The 19,498-nt window shown below is 38.7% G+C and overlaps 1 protein-coding gene across 6 annotated transcripts in view; it reads left to right on the forward strand.

Moving 5' to 3' along the window:
* Nucleotides 1–19,498, forward strand: part of LOC124538797 (microtubule-associated protein Jupiter) — a 126,652-nt gene that overhangs the window by 62,692 nt on the left and 44,462 nt on the right. The window contains exon 1 of one of the 6 annotated variants that reach the window (XM_047115999.1): nucleotides 1,749–1,959. The exons of 4 other annotated variants lie outside the window; for them this stretch is intronic. In XM_047115999.1, the coding sequence (XP_046971955.1) occupies nucleotides 1,898–1,959 (62 nt within the window). In that variant the 5' untranslated portion in view covers nucleotides 1,749–1,897. Of the gene's footprint in view, nucleotides 1–1,748; nucleotides 1,960–19,498 lie in introns of those variants that run through there. One more of the 6 variants, XM_047116002.1, reaches the window with a different exon arrangement.

Consider the following 19,498-nt stretch of genomic DNA (forward strand, 5'->3'; position numbering starts at 1 on the left):
TGGTTATTTTTATTATTAAATTTGTATTATTTATCATGTCACATTATCTACGAATGCCTTGTTCACAAGACTGAACTCGTGAACAAGACATTCGTAGATAATGTCGAAATATCGAACTCCACCGAACAAAAATAAAAAACATGGTAAATATCCCGAAATCAATAACTTTAATGATAATTATTGTCTATTTATATACTCTTTATTTATGTAAAGCTAATCGTGCAAACAAATAATCATTTTAAATAAATTTACGAAGTTTTAAAAGCAAATAATAATATTTGATTACGATAACAATATGAAACTGAGCGCGTATAAAACCCGTCGCGTTATGTGATGTGAAATCGTTCCCTGTGTTTACACAGCAACATTAGTTGAAGTTTACGGTTCAGTACTTAATGGACCCGTGATGATTTGAACTCGAATACCTGTCTACAGACCGTATCTCTACTCACAGTGTAATAGGAAAAATTCAATTACCTCATATAAATGTTCCTTTTGTAAGATGTAAGCTCTTCCAAGGGGATTCGATATAAAAATACAAAAGCTTAATTGAGTTTATTAAGTACATGCGCTTAATTTGATAAGACTTGAAATAAATGAGCCGTAATGGATCAGTGGATAGATACGTGTAACTGAACAGATCCTTACGATCCGGGCGAGTTGTTCTGTTATCGACTACTTTGTTTACAATTCATCTCGTGCACGTTGCAGGACGCATACATTCATGTAACGGATACAATTCTGCCTCAAGTATATCCACACGCTCACATGGGATAAGCGTCGGAAAAAATTCAAGCCTTTTCAAATATCGGTCACATTTGTATAGAGAAAATATATTTATGGGTTTGTAATTTACATTTTAAAGTTACATTACAATTTAAAAGATAATTGATTTTTATTTTAAAAAAAATATTGTTCTTGAATTTCTTGGTCGTCGATAAAGCTACACTCGTAGTGTTGTTCAGCGCCTCTATTTAATTGTATCTTAAATCTCAAGCGCAAGAGATTATAGGAATTAGAAGATACCTCGCATTAATCAATGTCCGCGGACGCACGACTCAAACACCGTATCGGATTTCAGTGGTCGTTCATTAAACAGTAGCCAATTATATGCTTCGAGCGGATTAGCATGCGTGATTACTTAAGTTGGCGATAAGGCATGAAAGTAAATATACACTATATTATACCAGTTATATTTATACATTTTATAAATAAATGTATGAATCATTTTGAAAGTTTGCTTGATTTGGGGTTTAACGCCTAGATATAAAAGTAATAATTAAATATGATTGCTTCAAAGAGACGTTTAAAACTTGTGCTTGACGTTGAAATAAATCATCAATAATAATGTAATTGTTTATATTATTTATTGCACCTTTTAAAACCATACCGCTTTAAAAGAATAATTACATATTTGTAAATATTACGAGATTCAAGATGAAATCATAAAAAGTAAACGCAAACTGGTCGTTAGTGTTTTAAGGATAAATAGACATAAGCATAATCTAAATATTTTCCGTTGACTTACAGCTACATGAATTGGCTCACTTTCTGTCATCGGATATTTACGGTCGTACTCGAGCCCGTATCCCTATCTGTTGACATAAGTCATCTATTCCGCACAGATGTCAAACAGGAAAGGCCAGGTGCTGGTTAGCTAGAAAAAAATAAAAGAAAAAAAGCATAACAAGAGGTGCGGAAGCGCATGCGCGGTTCACTTTTCACGCGCGGGCGGAGGGTGGCAGCATCGACTTAAGCAAGGGTACTGACGGCGCGCGCTCAGTCAGCTGACGTTCGTCGACTCGTTCGCACGTACATAAATCTCTGCCGGATTCGCGCAGTGACCGCACTTGTGTTAAAATCGTGGTTAATATTTAAAGAAAAGCCTTTTTTTACAATGGCCACATACGCCCAATTCAAGCACGTCGAGCTCTACAAGATTGGTCATGGAAAGAATAGGTGAGTGTGGTCGATTTTCAGATGCGCGGATGCTGTAAATTTTCAGTGAAACGGGAGGGACACCTCTTTGTGGATGGGGTTGTACTGGGCTTACAAATATTACTGGCTGTTTCATAAATTTATGTTTTATTAATTCTCCGGTATCTCTGGGTCTTATACGAAAATTATGACTAAAAACAATTTAACTCCAAATAATATTTATTACATTACTTAGCTTCTTAAATTTTATATTTTTGTATGTTAAAGTTATAATTTATTTTATGAAACTAATAGTTTTCGTCGATGATATATTTTCTTGCTGTAAAGTATATTGAACTCTAGGTCATTGTTATGCGGAGGTCACGCTTCGTTGTTCATATCGCGATTTCAGTTTCAGACGAAGAAATTATAAAGCGCTTAAGATTTAATATATAATTATTATTTAAACTAAAATCGTGATAAATAGTTTTAGTTCTTTAGGAACAAGATACGAGCACCTTAAAATATTATGGATGTATTTTATGCAAATAAAAAATCAGATTTAGCCAATTAGATTTTATCAAATATTTTAGGGATATTTTTAATTTAATGTAATTTAAAAAATACGTGCGCGTTTTTGTTTGAATTGTTTTTTTAAATATTTGCATCTTCCGAGAGACTTCTCTCTAGAACAGTTGCTTTGCATTTTACATTATGTGATATACTTAAGTATATAAAAGTACAATCCGCGTTGCAAAGTATTAAATTTTGGTATTTAAGTAATGCTACATTTCTAAAAGTATAAAGAGATAAATGGTGCATTCAGATTGGCAATGATGAGTAAAAAACAACACTCATGGCATTCAGAAAATAGCGAAGCTAGCGGTTCTACGAAATTTTAATAGGGCGTCGTAAGTGCCGTGATACTTGCTTACTTATAAAGGGGAGAAGTATAGAGAGTATAAAGTCTGTTTAAATATATTTTTAACAAAGATTAGGTAAAAACGTCTGTTATCCTACGTATATCAAAATTTTAAACGTTATCGAACCAAAATAAAAATTTAAAATAAAACATTTAATATATTTCTGTCTAAATGTTACTTTGGTTTATTGTGGCCTTTTCATATTGTTATATCGTATAGAAAATAACTTACGTCTTAATTTCATTGTTTTGAACTCGTCAAAGGGTGAGTGATAAAGGTGTTTCAGATGAACAACGATTGATACACAATTGGACAAATATTATTTGAGGCGAAATAAATACTAACATATATCTTGAATAATAAATAAAAATACATGTTTGTTTCTCTAAAAGTTTGAAGAGTTTTTCCAATGTTTGTCTGATTATAACTTATACTAAAAACGGTGTAATGTTGTCTATGTTGCGATAAATAAATTGCTCTACATCGTAAATATCTGTGTCGTCTATGTACACACGTTCCACATCGGCAAAAGCCGCATATCTGAAGCGGCACTAGAGTCGCGTGCCAGCGAGGCACATTAGCATATCCATAGGAAGTGACGTGATTACTTGGGGCGAGCAGACAGACGCATAACCTCCCTTAACTTTGGATTTACGAAATGATTTCTGCGCTTACAGCAATAGCAGTTTCATCAAAAATCTTTATAATTTTTTAGTATAAAGCAATTATCTATTCTGGCGTTAACTAAATAGTGAATATGTTGACATTGCTATTGCATGCATGATGCAATGCTAAGAAAAAATACTAGTACCTATTAGGAAGCCTTTTTCAAGTAAGATTTTCTTACTTACTTACTACAGTTTCTTTGTAAACTTATTAACGAGACACATTTATTCAAATAAGTAAATTTTAATTAAATAAAATGAGATACCCCAGTGGTTAAAACTCGTTCATCTTAACAGATGATTATGGGTTCAAACTCAGGCTGAAATTTCATGAGTTAATTATCATTCTAAACTGGAAAAGGTTGAATGTACTGTGCTTTTTATTGAATTATAAGTATTCATCAAATTTCATAGTCATATGGTGTTGAAATTTCTATGTTATCTTATGTTTAGGAAAATAAAAAAGTTTCTAATTCTATTTTTCGTTTCGACTGAAAAAGGCGTCCTTGGTTGGCAAGATATATGGCTCAGTAAAATGGTCGGCGCTTAATAGAAACAACTAGGTCATTTATAAACACGATTGGAAAAGCAGATACGTTAATATATTAGGCTATGAAAATCTAAGGTCTCACGCTAAGGACGACTGAACGGCCGGGCAATTCTAGACTCCACCTTTAGAGAGTATTTTTATAAATTGTATAATTATGTTTTTATAAATGCTAAACAAAACCTTGGTTAAAAGTATAATCTATAAAGTGAGAGTCTATAATTGACTCAGTCCAGCTTAGGTTTGCTCTCCTCTTTTCCAGAACCTAGATGTATAACCTTATAGTTGTATCGTCAGTTAAAAGATATGTACTCGTACATACAAAATTCGTCCGAGATATAAAGATCTAATTAAGACCTTTTCTCTAAGCATGACATAGATTACAAACAAAAAGAAAAGATTTTTTGTAATGAAATCAGTTTAAGAAAGTAGAAAATTATAATCGGCAGTGTTTGTTGTTAGTTTAAAGTAACGAGAACGCAACGGACTCGTAAATTCGCTTCTGCGTTATTCGTCACGTATAAAAAGTTATTTATATCACCGCGTCATCGTACGGCTAGGAAACTCGTATTTTCTCATACTAAATTACCACATTCTAGGAACTAAATAACGATCCCATTTTCTGACGAAAATGCCATAAAAAACGCCCTAAACCGTGAGGCTAGAAGACAGTGTAAATTACGAAGCAATTTATGGTGACGGTCTTACAATGTTGATCCGGGTAATGGTAGTCGGATGGTGACGTTTAACTTTATGTGTCGCTACCATTAAATATAGATGTCAATCTTTATCGATACTTATTATAATACCAGAGTCTAACAACCGATTTCCGAGTAAATTGCCTATAAATATATGCAAGACGTAATAATCGGTAGTTATTCTAATGATGTCTTTTAACGGCTATGATCGGAATCCTTTTAAGATATCTGGGTGTGCGACAGTCTATCGCTAAGTACTGCAATTTGATAGGTTTATTAGAGATTAAATTGTCCGTGTGTCTTATGTATCTATTCATTGTGGTTGCTAAATTGCTTGTTTATTGATACTGGATGAACTTGGCTTTACCGTGCAAAAATTATAAAATGAAAATTTTAAACACCGTTTTACCCTTTAGAGGTAGACTTTACTAAAATACATTCTTAGAGGATGTCTTTATCTTATAGCTGCCTGCCAAATATCAAGTTGTTAGGTGTTATTATTTCTAAGGTTTCGTGATTAATCAGTAAGTGATATTTCGTTTATATATATGTCGGCATTAGTGAGAGACATGAGTACGAACATAAAGCCCCAAAAAGATCGAAATTCGAATATACGTAACCCGCGAAAATTCAAAATTCGCGATACTTTTTGAACACAACTATAAAGATTATTAAAGATCTTGATTTAATAGTTGGCATGTAACGTATCTGGTGTTGAAATAAAGAATGTTTCAACTCTCGAGAGCTGTCACGTAAAATAGTTAGGAGGAGTTAATTTAAGAGTGTCGCTAAATGTTTTAAATGGTCAACAACTTTCACATAATGTTGCTTTTAAACGTAAACATTTCCGATTTATGTTTAAAGTGGTACCACGACGATTATTAGCCTCACGTAAACACTTCAGCATGCATTCTCTAGTGTTTGTACATCTACAGGTTAGTTTGGGCCGAGCCGAACAAACATGTTATAAAAAATATAGTTCAGAAATTCGGGTATATTTTATCAAGTACTTGTCTTGTCTTGTTTTTCGCCATGAGATATCCATCTCCACATATTTCTAGAGGAGAGAAAGAGAGAAATGCCCTGTACTGGTTGTAAATAAATGGTACGTAGTAAGGTCCAAAAGTTTCCGGCCTACCCGCTTTGGATTCATCAATGATATTAAACTAGCTTGACATTGAAAAATTACACTTTTGTGTTCTACCCACAATTTAAAATATTCTTCTATTTCATTTATTGTCAAAGTTATAACCTTTTGAAATCAGAAAGTCAGCAAAAATTCGAAATGGATAAGATTGAGTATCGAGCCGTGATCAAATTTTTGACAAAAGAGGGGAGGACGCCGTCTGAAATCAAACAACGTTTGGATGCTGTATATGGACAATCCTCTCCTTCATATTCCACCGTAAAAGAATGGGCGAAACAATTTCGTTTAGGAAGACAATCAATTGAAGATGAACCCCGCCCAGGACGTCCGTCTGAGGCCATTACGGACGAAAACATTCAGTTTGTCGAAGAGAAAGTACTGGAGGACAGGCGGCTAAAGACAAAAGAATTAGCAGCTATGACGGGTCTTTCGAAAACAACTGTGCTCAGAATCCTCCATGAGCATTTGGGCATGAATAAGGTCAGTGCAAGATGGGTCTAAAAACTTCTTTCTGCTATTCAGAAGCAAGAACGTGTGAAGTGCTGTACTCAATTTTTATCTCTTTGTGAAGGCCGACAAAAAGAAGTTTTGGATTCAATTGTAACAGGAGACGAATCTATGGTTCTTTACTATGATTCTTTGTCTAAAAGAGAATCGATGGAGTGGCGTCGTCCAAGCTCACCACGGCCCAATAAAGCCAAGGTCTCAGTCACAAAAAAAGATCATGGCCACAATATTTTGGGATTCCCAGGGAATATTAGTAGCGGATTTTAAAGAGCGTAACACAACTATAACAGGCGAGTACTACGCTTCCTTACTACATCAATTGCGAGATGCTATTAAAGAAAAGCGTCGAGGAAAATTGTCTCGAGGAGTGTTGCTGCTTCATGACAATGCGCCGGTCCTCACAGCGGGTGTTTCCAAGACTGCCATCAAAGAATGCGGGTTCACTGAGCTCGACCATCCACCATATAGCCCTGACTTGGCCCCAAGCGATTATTATTTATTTTCAAAACTGAAATCTGACTTGCGTGGAAAAAGGTTTAACACGGATGAAGAGGTGAAGTCCGCGGTTTTGGCACATTTTGAAGATAAAACTGCAGACTATTTTTTTAAAGGAATTGAAATGTTAGTAAAGCGATGCGAAAAGTGTATTCAAATAAAAGGGGACTATATTGAAAAATGATAAACGTTGTTTGCGATTTATCCTTCATTTTATAGTTCAGGCCGGAAACTTTTGGACCTTACTACGTATATGGTTTAGCGAATGAAAAAATATTTGGTTACTAATGTGTATATATTCATTATATAATAACATCGTTTTCGTTTTTATTTAATCATAAATAGCTAAAAACAAAACAAGTTCGAGACGAAGCAATTAGTTTCACACAAAACCTTACTTGCGTGTGCTTATGTGATCACACTATATAAAAGCTATATCGACGCACACGCACGTTTTTGTAGAAACTTACACCGCTAATGGAATTACGACATAGTGATAGAACAAAAACTCGGTAAAATGCGCCATTGCTATGAAGCTTCAGTCGAGGTCGTAAAAACGCGGCATCATGTAAATATTTTAATTAAATATATTTTTTATAATTATTTTGGAATACGTGAAAACGTAGTCTTATCTTATACATTTATATTAAATATAATATTATGTTTCTAATCTTACGTGACCTTTTTTTCTATTGACGTAAAACATGAGCTTATTATAATTCACCCTAAATCACAAGGCCAATGGTCGCGTGCCATTGCGAAACAAATACCTATAGGATGATTTCATGCCGCAGTACAGAGTTTCATGACAGTTCGCAGTGATTACGAATATCTGCAAAGCTACATGTAACACACGATTATGTATTATACTGGTTACCTAATTTGGTTTATTTCATTGTAGCATAATAACAATATTCTATACGGTTCAACCTAATTTAAAAATTATTTTTATTATTCGATATTCAAATTAAATTGTATTATATATAAATATTCCATACAATATTTCGTTTATATTTGATGAATTACATCATTTGTTATGTTTTATTGTTATTATTAAATACAAATAGTGTATTTTTATTATATTTTAAATGAAAAGATTAAAAATAGATATGTGCATTGGTACATGCATTAACAATTGTAAAGATTTCGTTTGTTTAGGTATTCTAAGAAAAAATATAACTTTCTAACTACCATATAAAACATTGAGATAACTGTTTTTACAATTTTATAGTAAAATCTGTTTGCCAATTTATACTCGTTAAGCTTAACGATCATTTGTTTGCTATCATGGTTTTTTATCAGTCTTATTTTTACACTCTTTTATTTGTAAAAACAAATTTAAAAAGAAGGTTTACATTTTTTTCCTTTTTGACTTAGGTAAGTGAAAGACTTTTTAGTATCTTTTTTAAAGAATTTAAATTGTAAAAGTGAAGTGCAGTCGGGCTTTACTTTTAATGATTATGATCTTTGGTGATTTTCGAACTTGAATTTATATCTTTCAAGCATATGCAATATGCATTTGAACGAACTAACTATAAATTTGTAAACGTCTTGAAATAAATTAAACAGGTATTTACAATAAGTAATATACGTATTATAAAACAGCTTTAATTTTGTCATGAATAAGTTCCCACAGCAATGTCTATTAGGTTCTTTCATTGCATCAATCACATAAAAGTCGTTTGTACAAAGGGCCCTTAATGCTCGTGTCTTTTATTTCTCATAAAAACTAAACTGTTAATGCATTAGTCAACAGTCGAGTTAGTTACGGTGCCATCTAAATCTTATTATAGTAATTGTTAGAAACATTTTGTTTCGTTCAAATCTGTTTATTTATTTCATTTAAATAAATTATTATTATTCTGTTAATAACGTTAACGTTATATCAGGCACTAAAGACTAATATCGATTCGTGGTTGCTTGTAAAATTTTATTGATTTCTGATAGCAATCCTTTCTACATTACAAGTTTTAATAATATTCATCTTTTCGTCATCTATTTATATAATTTATCAAGTTCAGCTAAGTCTCCTTAGCCTTAGCCACTGCTAAGGCTAAGGGCTAAGGCATTTTTTTTTTTTTTTTTTTTTTTTTTTTTTTTTTTTTTTTTTTTTTTTTATTTTTTTTTTGGCGCTGGAAAAACGCCTTACGCGCTTCCCCCACGTGATGGAAAGTGGGGGGGTGTGTGGGACTCCCCGGAGCCCTGGACGCCGAGTGCGCCCAAGTACGCCGGGTTTACCCACTAAAAAACCAGCGGTACCCTCTGCGTCTTTCGATGGACGCCACGGGATCGCTTACGCATGCTACCGTGACGCCCTGACGGTCGGCCCACCTATGCGGGCCTCTTACACCTAGGGGTGATTCCCGGGGTACTGGGACCCCCCTAGTCCCTGCGGCGCCTATTGAGGCGGCGGGAGAAGGTGCGCGTAGCGCCTTTTCCTCCTCCCCGGTCGTCTTCTGCGGAGCGAGTCAGCGGCGGCACTCTCTTCCCGCTCCCGCTCCGCGGCTCCCTTCTGCGACATGACACTTTCGCAGAAGGAGCGCATCTCTGACCAGCACATCTCGCTACCGAGCATGGCGTTGATGATGCTCGGCAGCGAAAGGTCTCCGCCCATAGTCGCCGCAAGGGTGTGCCTCTGGGGCCCCCACGCAGCACACTCGTACAGGGTGTGGTACGCCGTATCCACTGGCGCACCACACTCGTGGCAGGAGGGTGTCTCCTCCCGCCGCGCTATCCCGTGCAGGTACTTACCGAAGCATCCGTGTCCAGTAAGTACCTGCGTCATTCTGTACGACAGTGTGCCGTGCTTCCTCTCGACCCAGCGACTCAAGTGGGGACGGATCGCCTCCACTGTCGCTAGGCCCGCCGTGGGTGACCCCAGATCTTCCTGCCATCGGACGATCAGGGCTTGCTGGGCTAGAGCCCTGATCCGCCCGATCTCCGCCGACCCTGGAGGTTCGCCGCGGTCCCTCGCCTCGACCCAGAACCGGTACACTTCCGCGAGCACCTCCGCCTGGAGCTCCCAGGGCGGATCGCCCGCGAGAAGTGTCGCCGCAGTCCACGACACCGTACGGTACCCTCTGATGCCTCTCACCGCTATGACCCTCTGCGGCTTGCGCAGCAGGGCCCGATTTTTAGTGGTGAGGGCATCTATCCAGATCGGGGCACCGTACAGCGCCATCGACCTCACTACGCCGGAATAGAGACGCCGGCATAGTGACCCCGGCCCCCCCACATTCGGAAGGAGGCGACCAAGAGCGGCGGCGGCGTTGATGAGCCTCGGGCCGAGATGGATAAAATGCTGCCCGAAACTCCATCGACCGTCCAGGATCAGGCCCAGATACTTCATCTGGGCCTGCACCTTGATCACCGTCCCGTGGACGGTGATACTCGCACCTCGTGGGGGTCCTTTCCGTGGACCGTGGAAGAGAAGGGCCTCCGTTTTGGATATGGAGACCCTCAAGCCCAGCATTTCCATGCGGTCCACGGTGAGAGCCGTTCCGACTTCGGCGAGGCGAGCCGCCTCCCGGAAGTCCCGCCCAATCGCCGTGACGAGGGTGTCGTCAGCGTAACACAACACCCCCATCCCGGGAAGGACGGGAGCCCGCAGGAGCCAGTCGAAACCGACATTCCACAGAATTGGGCCGAGAACCGACCCCTGTGGAACGCCGCAGCTCACTCGATGCCGGATGAGCCTCCCATCGACCCCCGCCCAGAGGATCTCCCTGTCCTGGAGGTACGCCTCCAACAGCCTCCTGAGATAGGACGGCACCTCATGATATCGAAGTGCCTCCCGTATAGTCTCAAAGGGGAGACTGTTGAAGGCGTTAGCCACGTCGAGCGAAACCGCCAAGACGACTTGCCCCTGAGCCACCGCTTCCGTCGTCCGAGTCTTCAGGGCGTCCAAGGCGTCGACCGTCGATCGGCCTGCCCTGAACCCGTACTGAGCCTGCGAGAGACCCGGACCGACCTCCTCGAGGTGCTGAACGAGACGGGCTGCGAGGATCTTCTCGAAGAGTTTTCCAGTCTCGTTCAGCAGCACGATTGGCCTGTATGCCGAAGGGGAATCTAACGGCCGACCTTCCTTCGGCAACAGGACCAATTTCCCTTCTTTCCAAGGCTTCGGAAACTGCCCACTGCACAGACACTCGTCGAACAGCTCCCGAAGCCTTGCACCTAGGTATTCCAGGGCGTCGCATAGAACACGCCCAGGAACCCCGTCCGGACCCGGCGCCGTTTTCTTGGCCTTCAAGCGACCGAGGGCCATCTCCATTTCCCGCTCCGTGATCAATGGTGAAGCCACTGCGTCTTCGGTCACGGAGCTGGGGGCCATCTGTGGAGGGACATGCTCGCCTGGGTGGGGAAAGAGTTCCCCGACCAGGCGTAGAAGGAGTTCCGGCGGCAGCGTCTCGGTGAGAGGGGCGCCTTGGGTGCGGAACTTCCCGCGCACACCGCGGTACGGACGCCCCCACGGGTCGTGATTGAGACCCGCCAGAAGCTCCTCCCTGGCCTCCTCTTTAGCCTTCCTTATCGCCAGCTGCAGATCTTTTTTCAACTGGCGATAAATGTCTAGCAACTGTCCCTCCAGATCCGTGTCGAGGCCGTTGCGCCTTCGACAGCGGACATAGGCCCTCCGCGCCCGGCAGCACGTCGCCCGAAGGTCGGCGATTTCGGGCGACCACCAATAGACCTGCCGGCGCTTTACTCTGCGCCGGGTCCGAGGCATGGCCGCATCACAGATCTTCTTGAGTGAACTGCGCATGCGGCCCGCCAGCTCCTCTGCGTTTGCGCCCTCCCTCCTCCCTGCGGAACCCCACCGCTGCACGATGGCGGCCTCCTTGACCAGCTCTCGATCGACCTGGCCGAGAGACCATCTCGGCAGCGTGGTCGGCACCCTCTGGGATTCCGCCGGCCTGCGAGAGGTGGAGATCTCGAATCGGATGTAGCGGTGATCCGATAGAGTCTCCGCCTCCTCCTCTACTCTCCAGTTCCGCACTATGCGAGCCACCACAGGGGTGGCGAACGATACGTCCACCACGGAACCCCCCTGTTGGCGAACGCAGGTATGAACCTGCCCCCTGTTGAGAAGGGACAGGTTGGAGAGCAGGGCCCACACTTGAACGGCCCTCCCTCGCGGATTCGTAGCGGGGTTGCCCCAGGCACGCGACTTCGCGTTTAAGTCACCGAGAACCAGTGTCGGTTTCGGCGACTGCCTGGCCACCGCAGCTCTGACAAAGCCGAGATATGTCTCGAACTCAGCCAGGCTGCGGTTAGGGGAGAAGTACGTACCGACGATGACGTACTTCCCCCATCCCACCACTACATAGCCCGAGCCCCTCTCGATGAGTGAGAGGGGGGGCCCCGTTCCACTCCTCGCGAGGACCGCCACAGTGCCGTCCACGTCCCCTACCCAATGGGTTAAGGGAGGAACGTAATAGGGCTCGCAGGCCACAGCCAGGTCAATCCCCCACTCCGCCATGGACTGCAGCAGTAGATCCTGAGCCCCGGCGCAGTGGTTGAGATTAGTCTGAAGGAAGCTGAAGTCGGCACTCATGTTGACATTGCAGCTTCCTCCTCGGCCTGGCGCCGTCCAACGTTGTTGGTGGTCTGGGTAGCTAGGACCACCTTACCTTTCGTGATGGGGGGGCTACATTCTTTCGACCCCATCACGTGCCCGGAGGGCTTTCCGGCTTCTGCGCACACCGCGCAGCGCAGCTTCCCGGTGCATTCAGCCGATTTATGACCTTCAACGCCGCACCGGAAGCAAAGGTTCCCTCGATCCGCATTGAATGGGCATAATATTCTAGTATGGCCAAGGCCCATGCACTTGTAGCAGCGCAAAGGGCGCTGCTCTAGCACGCATACCCTGGCCGAGCTCCACCCAACCAAGAGACGACCGGCGTCAGACAGTTTCTTCGCCGCAGCTATTGGACATGTCACGCGGACCATACCCATGTAACCGGGCCCACGTGCAATCTCTCCACATCTTAGGTCTTCAGGGGCACAATTCCCCTCGCGGGCGACTGCGGCGATAATCTTAACTTTGGTGACGGAGTCATCTAGCCCCGTCACCTTAATGTCCACTTTTTTTACGGGATGAACGACGCTGGCCACCCCATCCAACACTGTGCGGAGCTTATCGGCTAGTTTTTCGGCCTGGTCCGACTGTGATCTCGGCAGCTCCAGCACCCTGGCTCCCGTCGCGGAGCGTCGGACTTTTAACCCTCCATTGATGCCGAGTTCTTGCAGTTTAATGCCTTGCTCAGCGCGCTCCAAGATCTGAGCATATGTGACACCTTTCTGCTCCGCTTCTGGCTGCAGCGTAACCACTACTGCAGCTGTGCGAGGAGCAGTCAGCTTAGGCTTGGCCGCTTGAGGTGTCTTAAGCACCGTGTTCGCCACCGTGGTATTCGTTCCAGCCGGAGAGTGAGCCTGTTTCCCCTTCTTCCAAAAGGGCTAAGGCCTCCTTTCTCTTCGAGAAAATAGTTTTGGAATATATTTCACGCTGTCCCAATGCGGGTTGGTGGAATACACATTTGGCATGTATAATATCTATGAAATTAGACACATGCAGGTTTTCTCATGATGTCCTCATGAAAGACAAATTATATTGTTTTTATATTATCCAATTTATATTAATGGATAATATAAAAACCTTTATAATTAATTTGGATGCTTATGTATAAACAAAAATTGTGAGTTAAATCGAGGCAACGAAAAGGTGATTTGATCGTGTTGACAGGCAGAGCGCATCGGGATCCGTTATATCAACGCCGGAGTTAGTTATCTGCGCGCGAAGTTTTTATCTGTTCATTTTGTTTTTATCTGTGTGATTATCGCGCGCCGTTAGAATGCACGCGCCGAGCTGCAACTTAAATAAAACTCTTGTTAGATCGTTTAATTGTCTTTGTAATTGTATAACATCAGTTGCTACACATAGTAATCTCCTTTGGAGCGGCGTGTTGGAATTAACTCTCAACCTTTTCCTCGATGAGAGGAGGCCTTAGGAGTTCCTTAAAAAAAATTAAGTGGCAAATTCAGTAAGAGCTGTCGTGGTCAGTTTTGGCATAAAAATCTATAAATTTATTCTTGTAATTTATCAAATATAATACAAAAATTAAATTTTCATGCACAATGATAAAAAGTATGTTATTTGTGTAAGTTTTTTGAATTCAAATACCCGTATTTAACTTTTAAATAATAAGTTGTCTATCATATCCGAACTATCGGTAGAGTTGTTACGTTCAAATCTTGTATAAATAAATAAATTAACATTTAAATGCACTTCGTTTTAGAATCTTTAATATTCATGAAACTTAAGGGTATCGTTTACAAATTGCGTTATTCCTTTTTTTTCAATGAATAAATAAAAATGTGAGTAAAATTATGTTCATTTATGTTATATTTACCTTTAAAAATGTCTTCTTCAGCCAGGGTATTTAACGGTGTATTTACAATCTTTAGACTAGTTCTTAAAGTAAGGCCTTTCTAAAAATATTGTGATGTTTATTGTAATTGTTAATGTACAGTTTATGCATTTCTCGTTATGATACTTTACTGTTCATGCTAATGAAACTTTTGATATCAGTGAAATGCAGATATGATACATTTGAATTATTACACACTAGTGATCCGTCTTGGCTTTTCACGGATGCAGTTTATTAATAAACAATTTCTGTGATATAAAGGGTTAGGTTAGGACATTTAAACATATTTTTTAGAAGTGGTTCAATAGTATGGGGTTATGGGGTTTATGATGAGTACGACTTTACTTTATACGTGATATTTAGAATATATGTTTAACAGCAATAGTAGAATACATTGATACAACACCATAAAATATACGGCATTATCATATATTTTAAAGTAATTTTCAACTTATTAAGACGCGATGATCGCTCTTACTAGAGTGTATGTATTATTTATTACAAACTCGTTTATCGGGCAAGGTGCTAATTGAAGTTCTCACAGTACCCGTTTATGCGAAACGTTCATAAACAGATATAATCGTAACGATTTGTTTGAACTTCTCTCATATATCAAGTGTTATATGCACTTATTCAATAAATGTGTTTCTTTTAACTACATGAATAATGATTTCACTATAAAATTAAAACAGTGGCTTAACATATGTAAATTGAAATATTAATACATTGCTTATTTTGAGGAAAATATATATCAATAGTTTTCCTAAAATTTTGAAATTCTTTACGAAATCAGCGAAAGTGGTCGTGAGCGTGTAAATAGGAACTAACGGACCGTATTCGTGACCGACGCGTGCGCGTGCTACGTCTAAATTTACAGGTGCGCGCGCGCACGAAAAGTACGATCCGTCGAGAGATAACCGACTTTATTACCGCGCTGAGTTATGGCGACCCACCGTCAGTTCTAGCGATGCAATACTCTAGTTGATGAGTTTCAGATAACAGAATGCATGCCAGAAGGAAATTGGATAGTACTAATGTAGATTATCAAAATTGTAATGCATGTATCATGTGGAGAAAAGCTTTAATTATTTCAAATTATGTCTATTATTTAGATTGAAGAATGTACGTAAAAACATATTGTATTTTACATGAGAAAGATAATTTCTAAAATCATGCAGGTCATTAGTGTATCTACAAATTAATTAAATAATATCATAAAGCTAAAGCTCATTTAATTTAGTAACAAAAAATATAGTAATCACGTTTTTATATTTATATAAAAGGTCAGGTCAAAGTAATTATTTAGTGAAATGAGTCACCATTCCGTGTTAGAAGGCGACAGAGATTCATTTGTTTTAGTTGTCGTGTTGTATCCTAATTGTTGAGCCAAAGCTTGACACCACATTCTCATACAATCACCGTGTACAAAAGTGAAATAATCTGAATGATGTGATTATTTTTTATCCGTCGTAATGCGGTGTGAAATTAACACCATCGCTATCTTCTGTGAGATGAAATTATCGTATTCTAGTTTTTATGTTGATCTTGCAAATGATAAATTAACTATACCGATAATATGTAAATGTTAAGACCTTCTTTGTTGGTGTGTGTATCTCTTACACATATATGTTACATCCAATTTACTTTACTTTAGGTGTTTTTTTGCCCTGATTTGAATAATTTAACTAATAACGCAGATTTTAAAACGAAATTCATGAATTACTATTAAGCCAAATAAAATCTTATATTATATCCAAGTGACTAAGAAGTCTGTTTCAATCGAAGATAGTTAAACGTTCACCCAATCGTTGAAAACTCAATACCTTAAAATTTTATAATGTATTTCCTATAGATTATTTATTACAAAAACTGCCGTGACGAAAAGCGGCGTGACCAATTAGATTTTATTACGTAGTGTCGAATAATTTCTTTAGAATAGTTTCGTAATTGTTGCAGCCTAAATCGAGTCCAATGATTATTGCTGGTCTCGAAAAAGTTTGTTTTTAAATTGTATAATTGTGATCAGTTGTTGTTGCCTAACTTCCTTTGTCGACGAATATTTTTTTGTTATTTCTAGTTTATTGCTTTCTATTGTATCTGTATATATCTGGCTTATCAGCACAAAGTAAGGCACTACCAGTAATTAAATTAATATGAAAATCATCCAGTAGGCATGATATCTTCTCTTACAGATTTTATTAAGATTCCGTTATGCACACAGAATCATTCTGCTTTCTTTGCAAACGTTTGTACAGTCAGAATAATAATTATATTATGATAGCGTTCGTTTATTGACTGATTTTATTTATATGCAGACATTTGAAGCCTTTGGAAATTTTGTCAAAAATGGCAGAGTAGAATCGTTTCTCTAATATAATAATATGTTTGGTTGTATTGACAAAAAGATACATTCATTTTTTTATTTTGGTTTCTATTTTTGCCTAAGAGGCACAGATTATACATAAATTTTACATTTGATTTGTAATTTTTTCTTTACACAATGACAGCCACTACATAAAATTATTAGGTGTAAAAATGAGCCATCTTATGCTTAGGGCCCCGTTCATTAAAATGTATTCTTACTGATTTCTATTATCTATTCTCCCATTAATCTAATCCGCGCTGTTCAGATATCCCAGGAGTAAGAGGTGTAACATACCATTCGTGTATAAATATGTATATTCAAATAACAGTTATCATTGCAATGCACTACTTTCTGAGATTTCTAAACGCGTGTCGGTTGGAATTGTGATTTTTTTTTATGAAAACGTACGCGCTACGCCGGCGCAGGCGCATGATTACTTTAGAAATGTGCGTATGCGCATTTATAATGAGGTGTCAGTTATATGAAAACGAGTTAAAGAATATTTTATGCAAAGTTGTCCCGTGATTATTTTTTATTTGTCAATCAACCGGCAAACTAACTTATGTTTATCTTGTCAGACGATTTTTTTTAACTCAATTAGCAACTTATCATATTAAATTGATTCGTTATCTTTAGACAGTCAAATGTATAGATAGTCGTTAAAAAAAAACTCAGCCTCACAGCTTTTATATTATTTTTAGATGTGCGATAATTCTAGAGTAAATATTAAAACGTAATAGATCATTGGATTAAGATACTGATACTGCGATATCTTGTTGGTAGGGCAGTACGTAGTATATCTTCTAGCGAAACTAATATGCAAAGCTATACAAACAAATCAGTTCCAAGCTCGTAAGTCGATATCGCGTTAACGGGCATTGATTATGTTTGGTGGTGTTCAATTATTGTATGCCCGTGTCATATTACTATTTCCATCAGAATACGAGAGTGTGGGAATGGTGTCGGAATAGTGCACAAGTATGTGCGTAGACCCACTCGGTCTGCGCACATACTTGTGCACTTCCATATCCGAGCTGCACTTACTTGGTCAGTTTTTGTTAAGATCTGATTCAGTCACTCTGGCAGATTCATAAAACATACCCCATTCATATATTTGTTTGTCTAGTACACATTTAAATTACCATTTTGACACTTGCCTGATTTTTCATCTCGCCCAAAGTCTGGAAGTGTCATTTAAATTTATTTTATTTATGTTCAAATATTTTATCGCTAAACAAAATTGTCTTACATAATTTATATCAAACATGCAAACCGTTCTTTGTAACTAAGCTATCTAGATTGCTGTTCATAAAGACAATAGTTTTCACTGAAATGTTAAATTTAAACTTTCGATTGCAAATAACAGTATTTAAAAGTAAGAGGGTGGTCGTAGATAGTAATTTCGTGGCGGAATTATTTATATAAGTGGCGTTGTAATGGATTCATTTCTGCCTTGTCATTGATTGTCAATTGAGATGTAGATTTTTGATTTCACTTTCACGGAGAGCGGTTCCGTGAAACGAACGTTAAAAAAATATTGAAACATTTGCAATTGTTTTTTTTTTTTAATTTTAGTTTAGCGAACGTAATAAATATAATGAATTATATTGACTTGTTTAAATAATATAAATTACTTGTTCAATTAATATTTGTGACATTATTATAAATACAAATTAAACTGGTGTTATTCTTATTTCGTATTTAATTCTGGTGGCATATATAAGAACGCAACCTACTTTGTTTAGTAGTTGACAATTATATGTCTTCTTAGTTTAAATATATTTTTCAATTGACATGTAAGCTTGTACAACTATTATTCCAACAATATACGTCGTTGCATTTTCTATGTAATCGTTTTTTATTTATTTCCACCGAAATATCAACAAATTCAAAAGACATTAAAATTGTATATGAAAAATATTAGCACACAAATGTTAATAACGGTAAATGATTGAACGTCAAAATTCTGCGATAGTATGTCAGTATTGTAATATCAAAGTTATGCTAATGTTGGTAATACTTAAGGCAGGTTTATTGACCGTAATTCAGCGATTAAATGAAGACGATTCGAGACGGGTTATAAGATGCAATTGAATGCGATTTCCGTTTGACCGGTGCTATTACATTAGTACATTGCCCGGGAGTCGGGACTGCAGGAATCTAATTTCTCTCCTGGTTTGTGATTGTCGTTATAATGAAATTACGTAGTTTGTATTTTACAAAGTTTATATAAAAACTTTTTTTACTTATTTCGACATTTTTTATTTATTAGTTTATTTCAAAAGATGTATTGTAAATAGAAAAAAAAAAATATAATGATAATTCTATACTATAAAAAAACATTCTCGATGCTTAGATCCAATATAGGCATCGAGTTACCCGGGTATGTTTATAGATTCAATCTGGAATCTGGGTCTTTTGCAATTTCGTTGTTTAATCTAACGCCTATTAATTATCATTAATTTGAATTGAAAATAAAACAATAGACGATTTTTGCGTACCCCACGTCGTTTTCCATGAAAATTGGCACGTGGCATTTCTATTCAATTCATAAGTTTCATTGTTTTACCAAAAAATCTCATAATTTTAATACCGTAGGTGTATTGTTTTATACGCACATGGCGTTAGGCGCGGCTATTGCTAACAATGCCGCATTATGTACGATATGCATGAATGGTTGATTTTTGTTAATTTTATAGCGGCATTTTTTTGATTACCTTGTAATTGACGCTGTAAAGGTTTTTACGCAATATGCGTTCAACATGTACTCGGTTGTCATTTAAAAATGTTTTTTTTTTTCTATAAAA

Source organism: Vanessa cardui, chromosome 21, assembly GCF_905220365.1.
Source record: "Vanessa cardui chromosome 21, ilVanCard2.1, whole genome shotgun sequence".
NCBI lineage: Eukaryota > Metazoa > Arthropoda > Insecta > Lepidoptera > Nymphalidae > Vanessa > Vanessa cardui.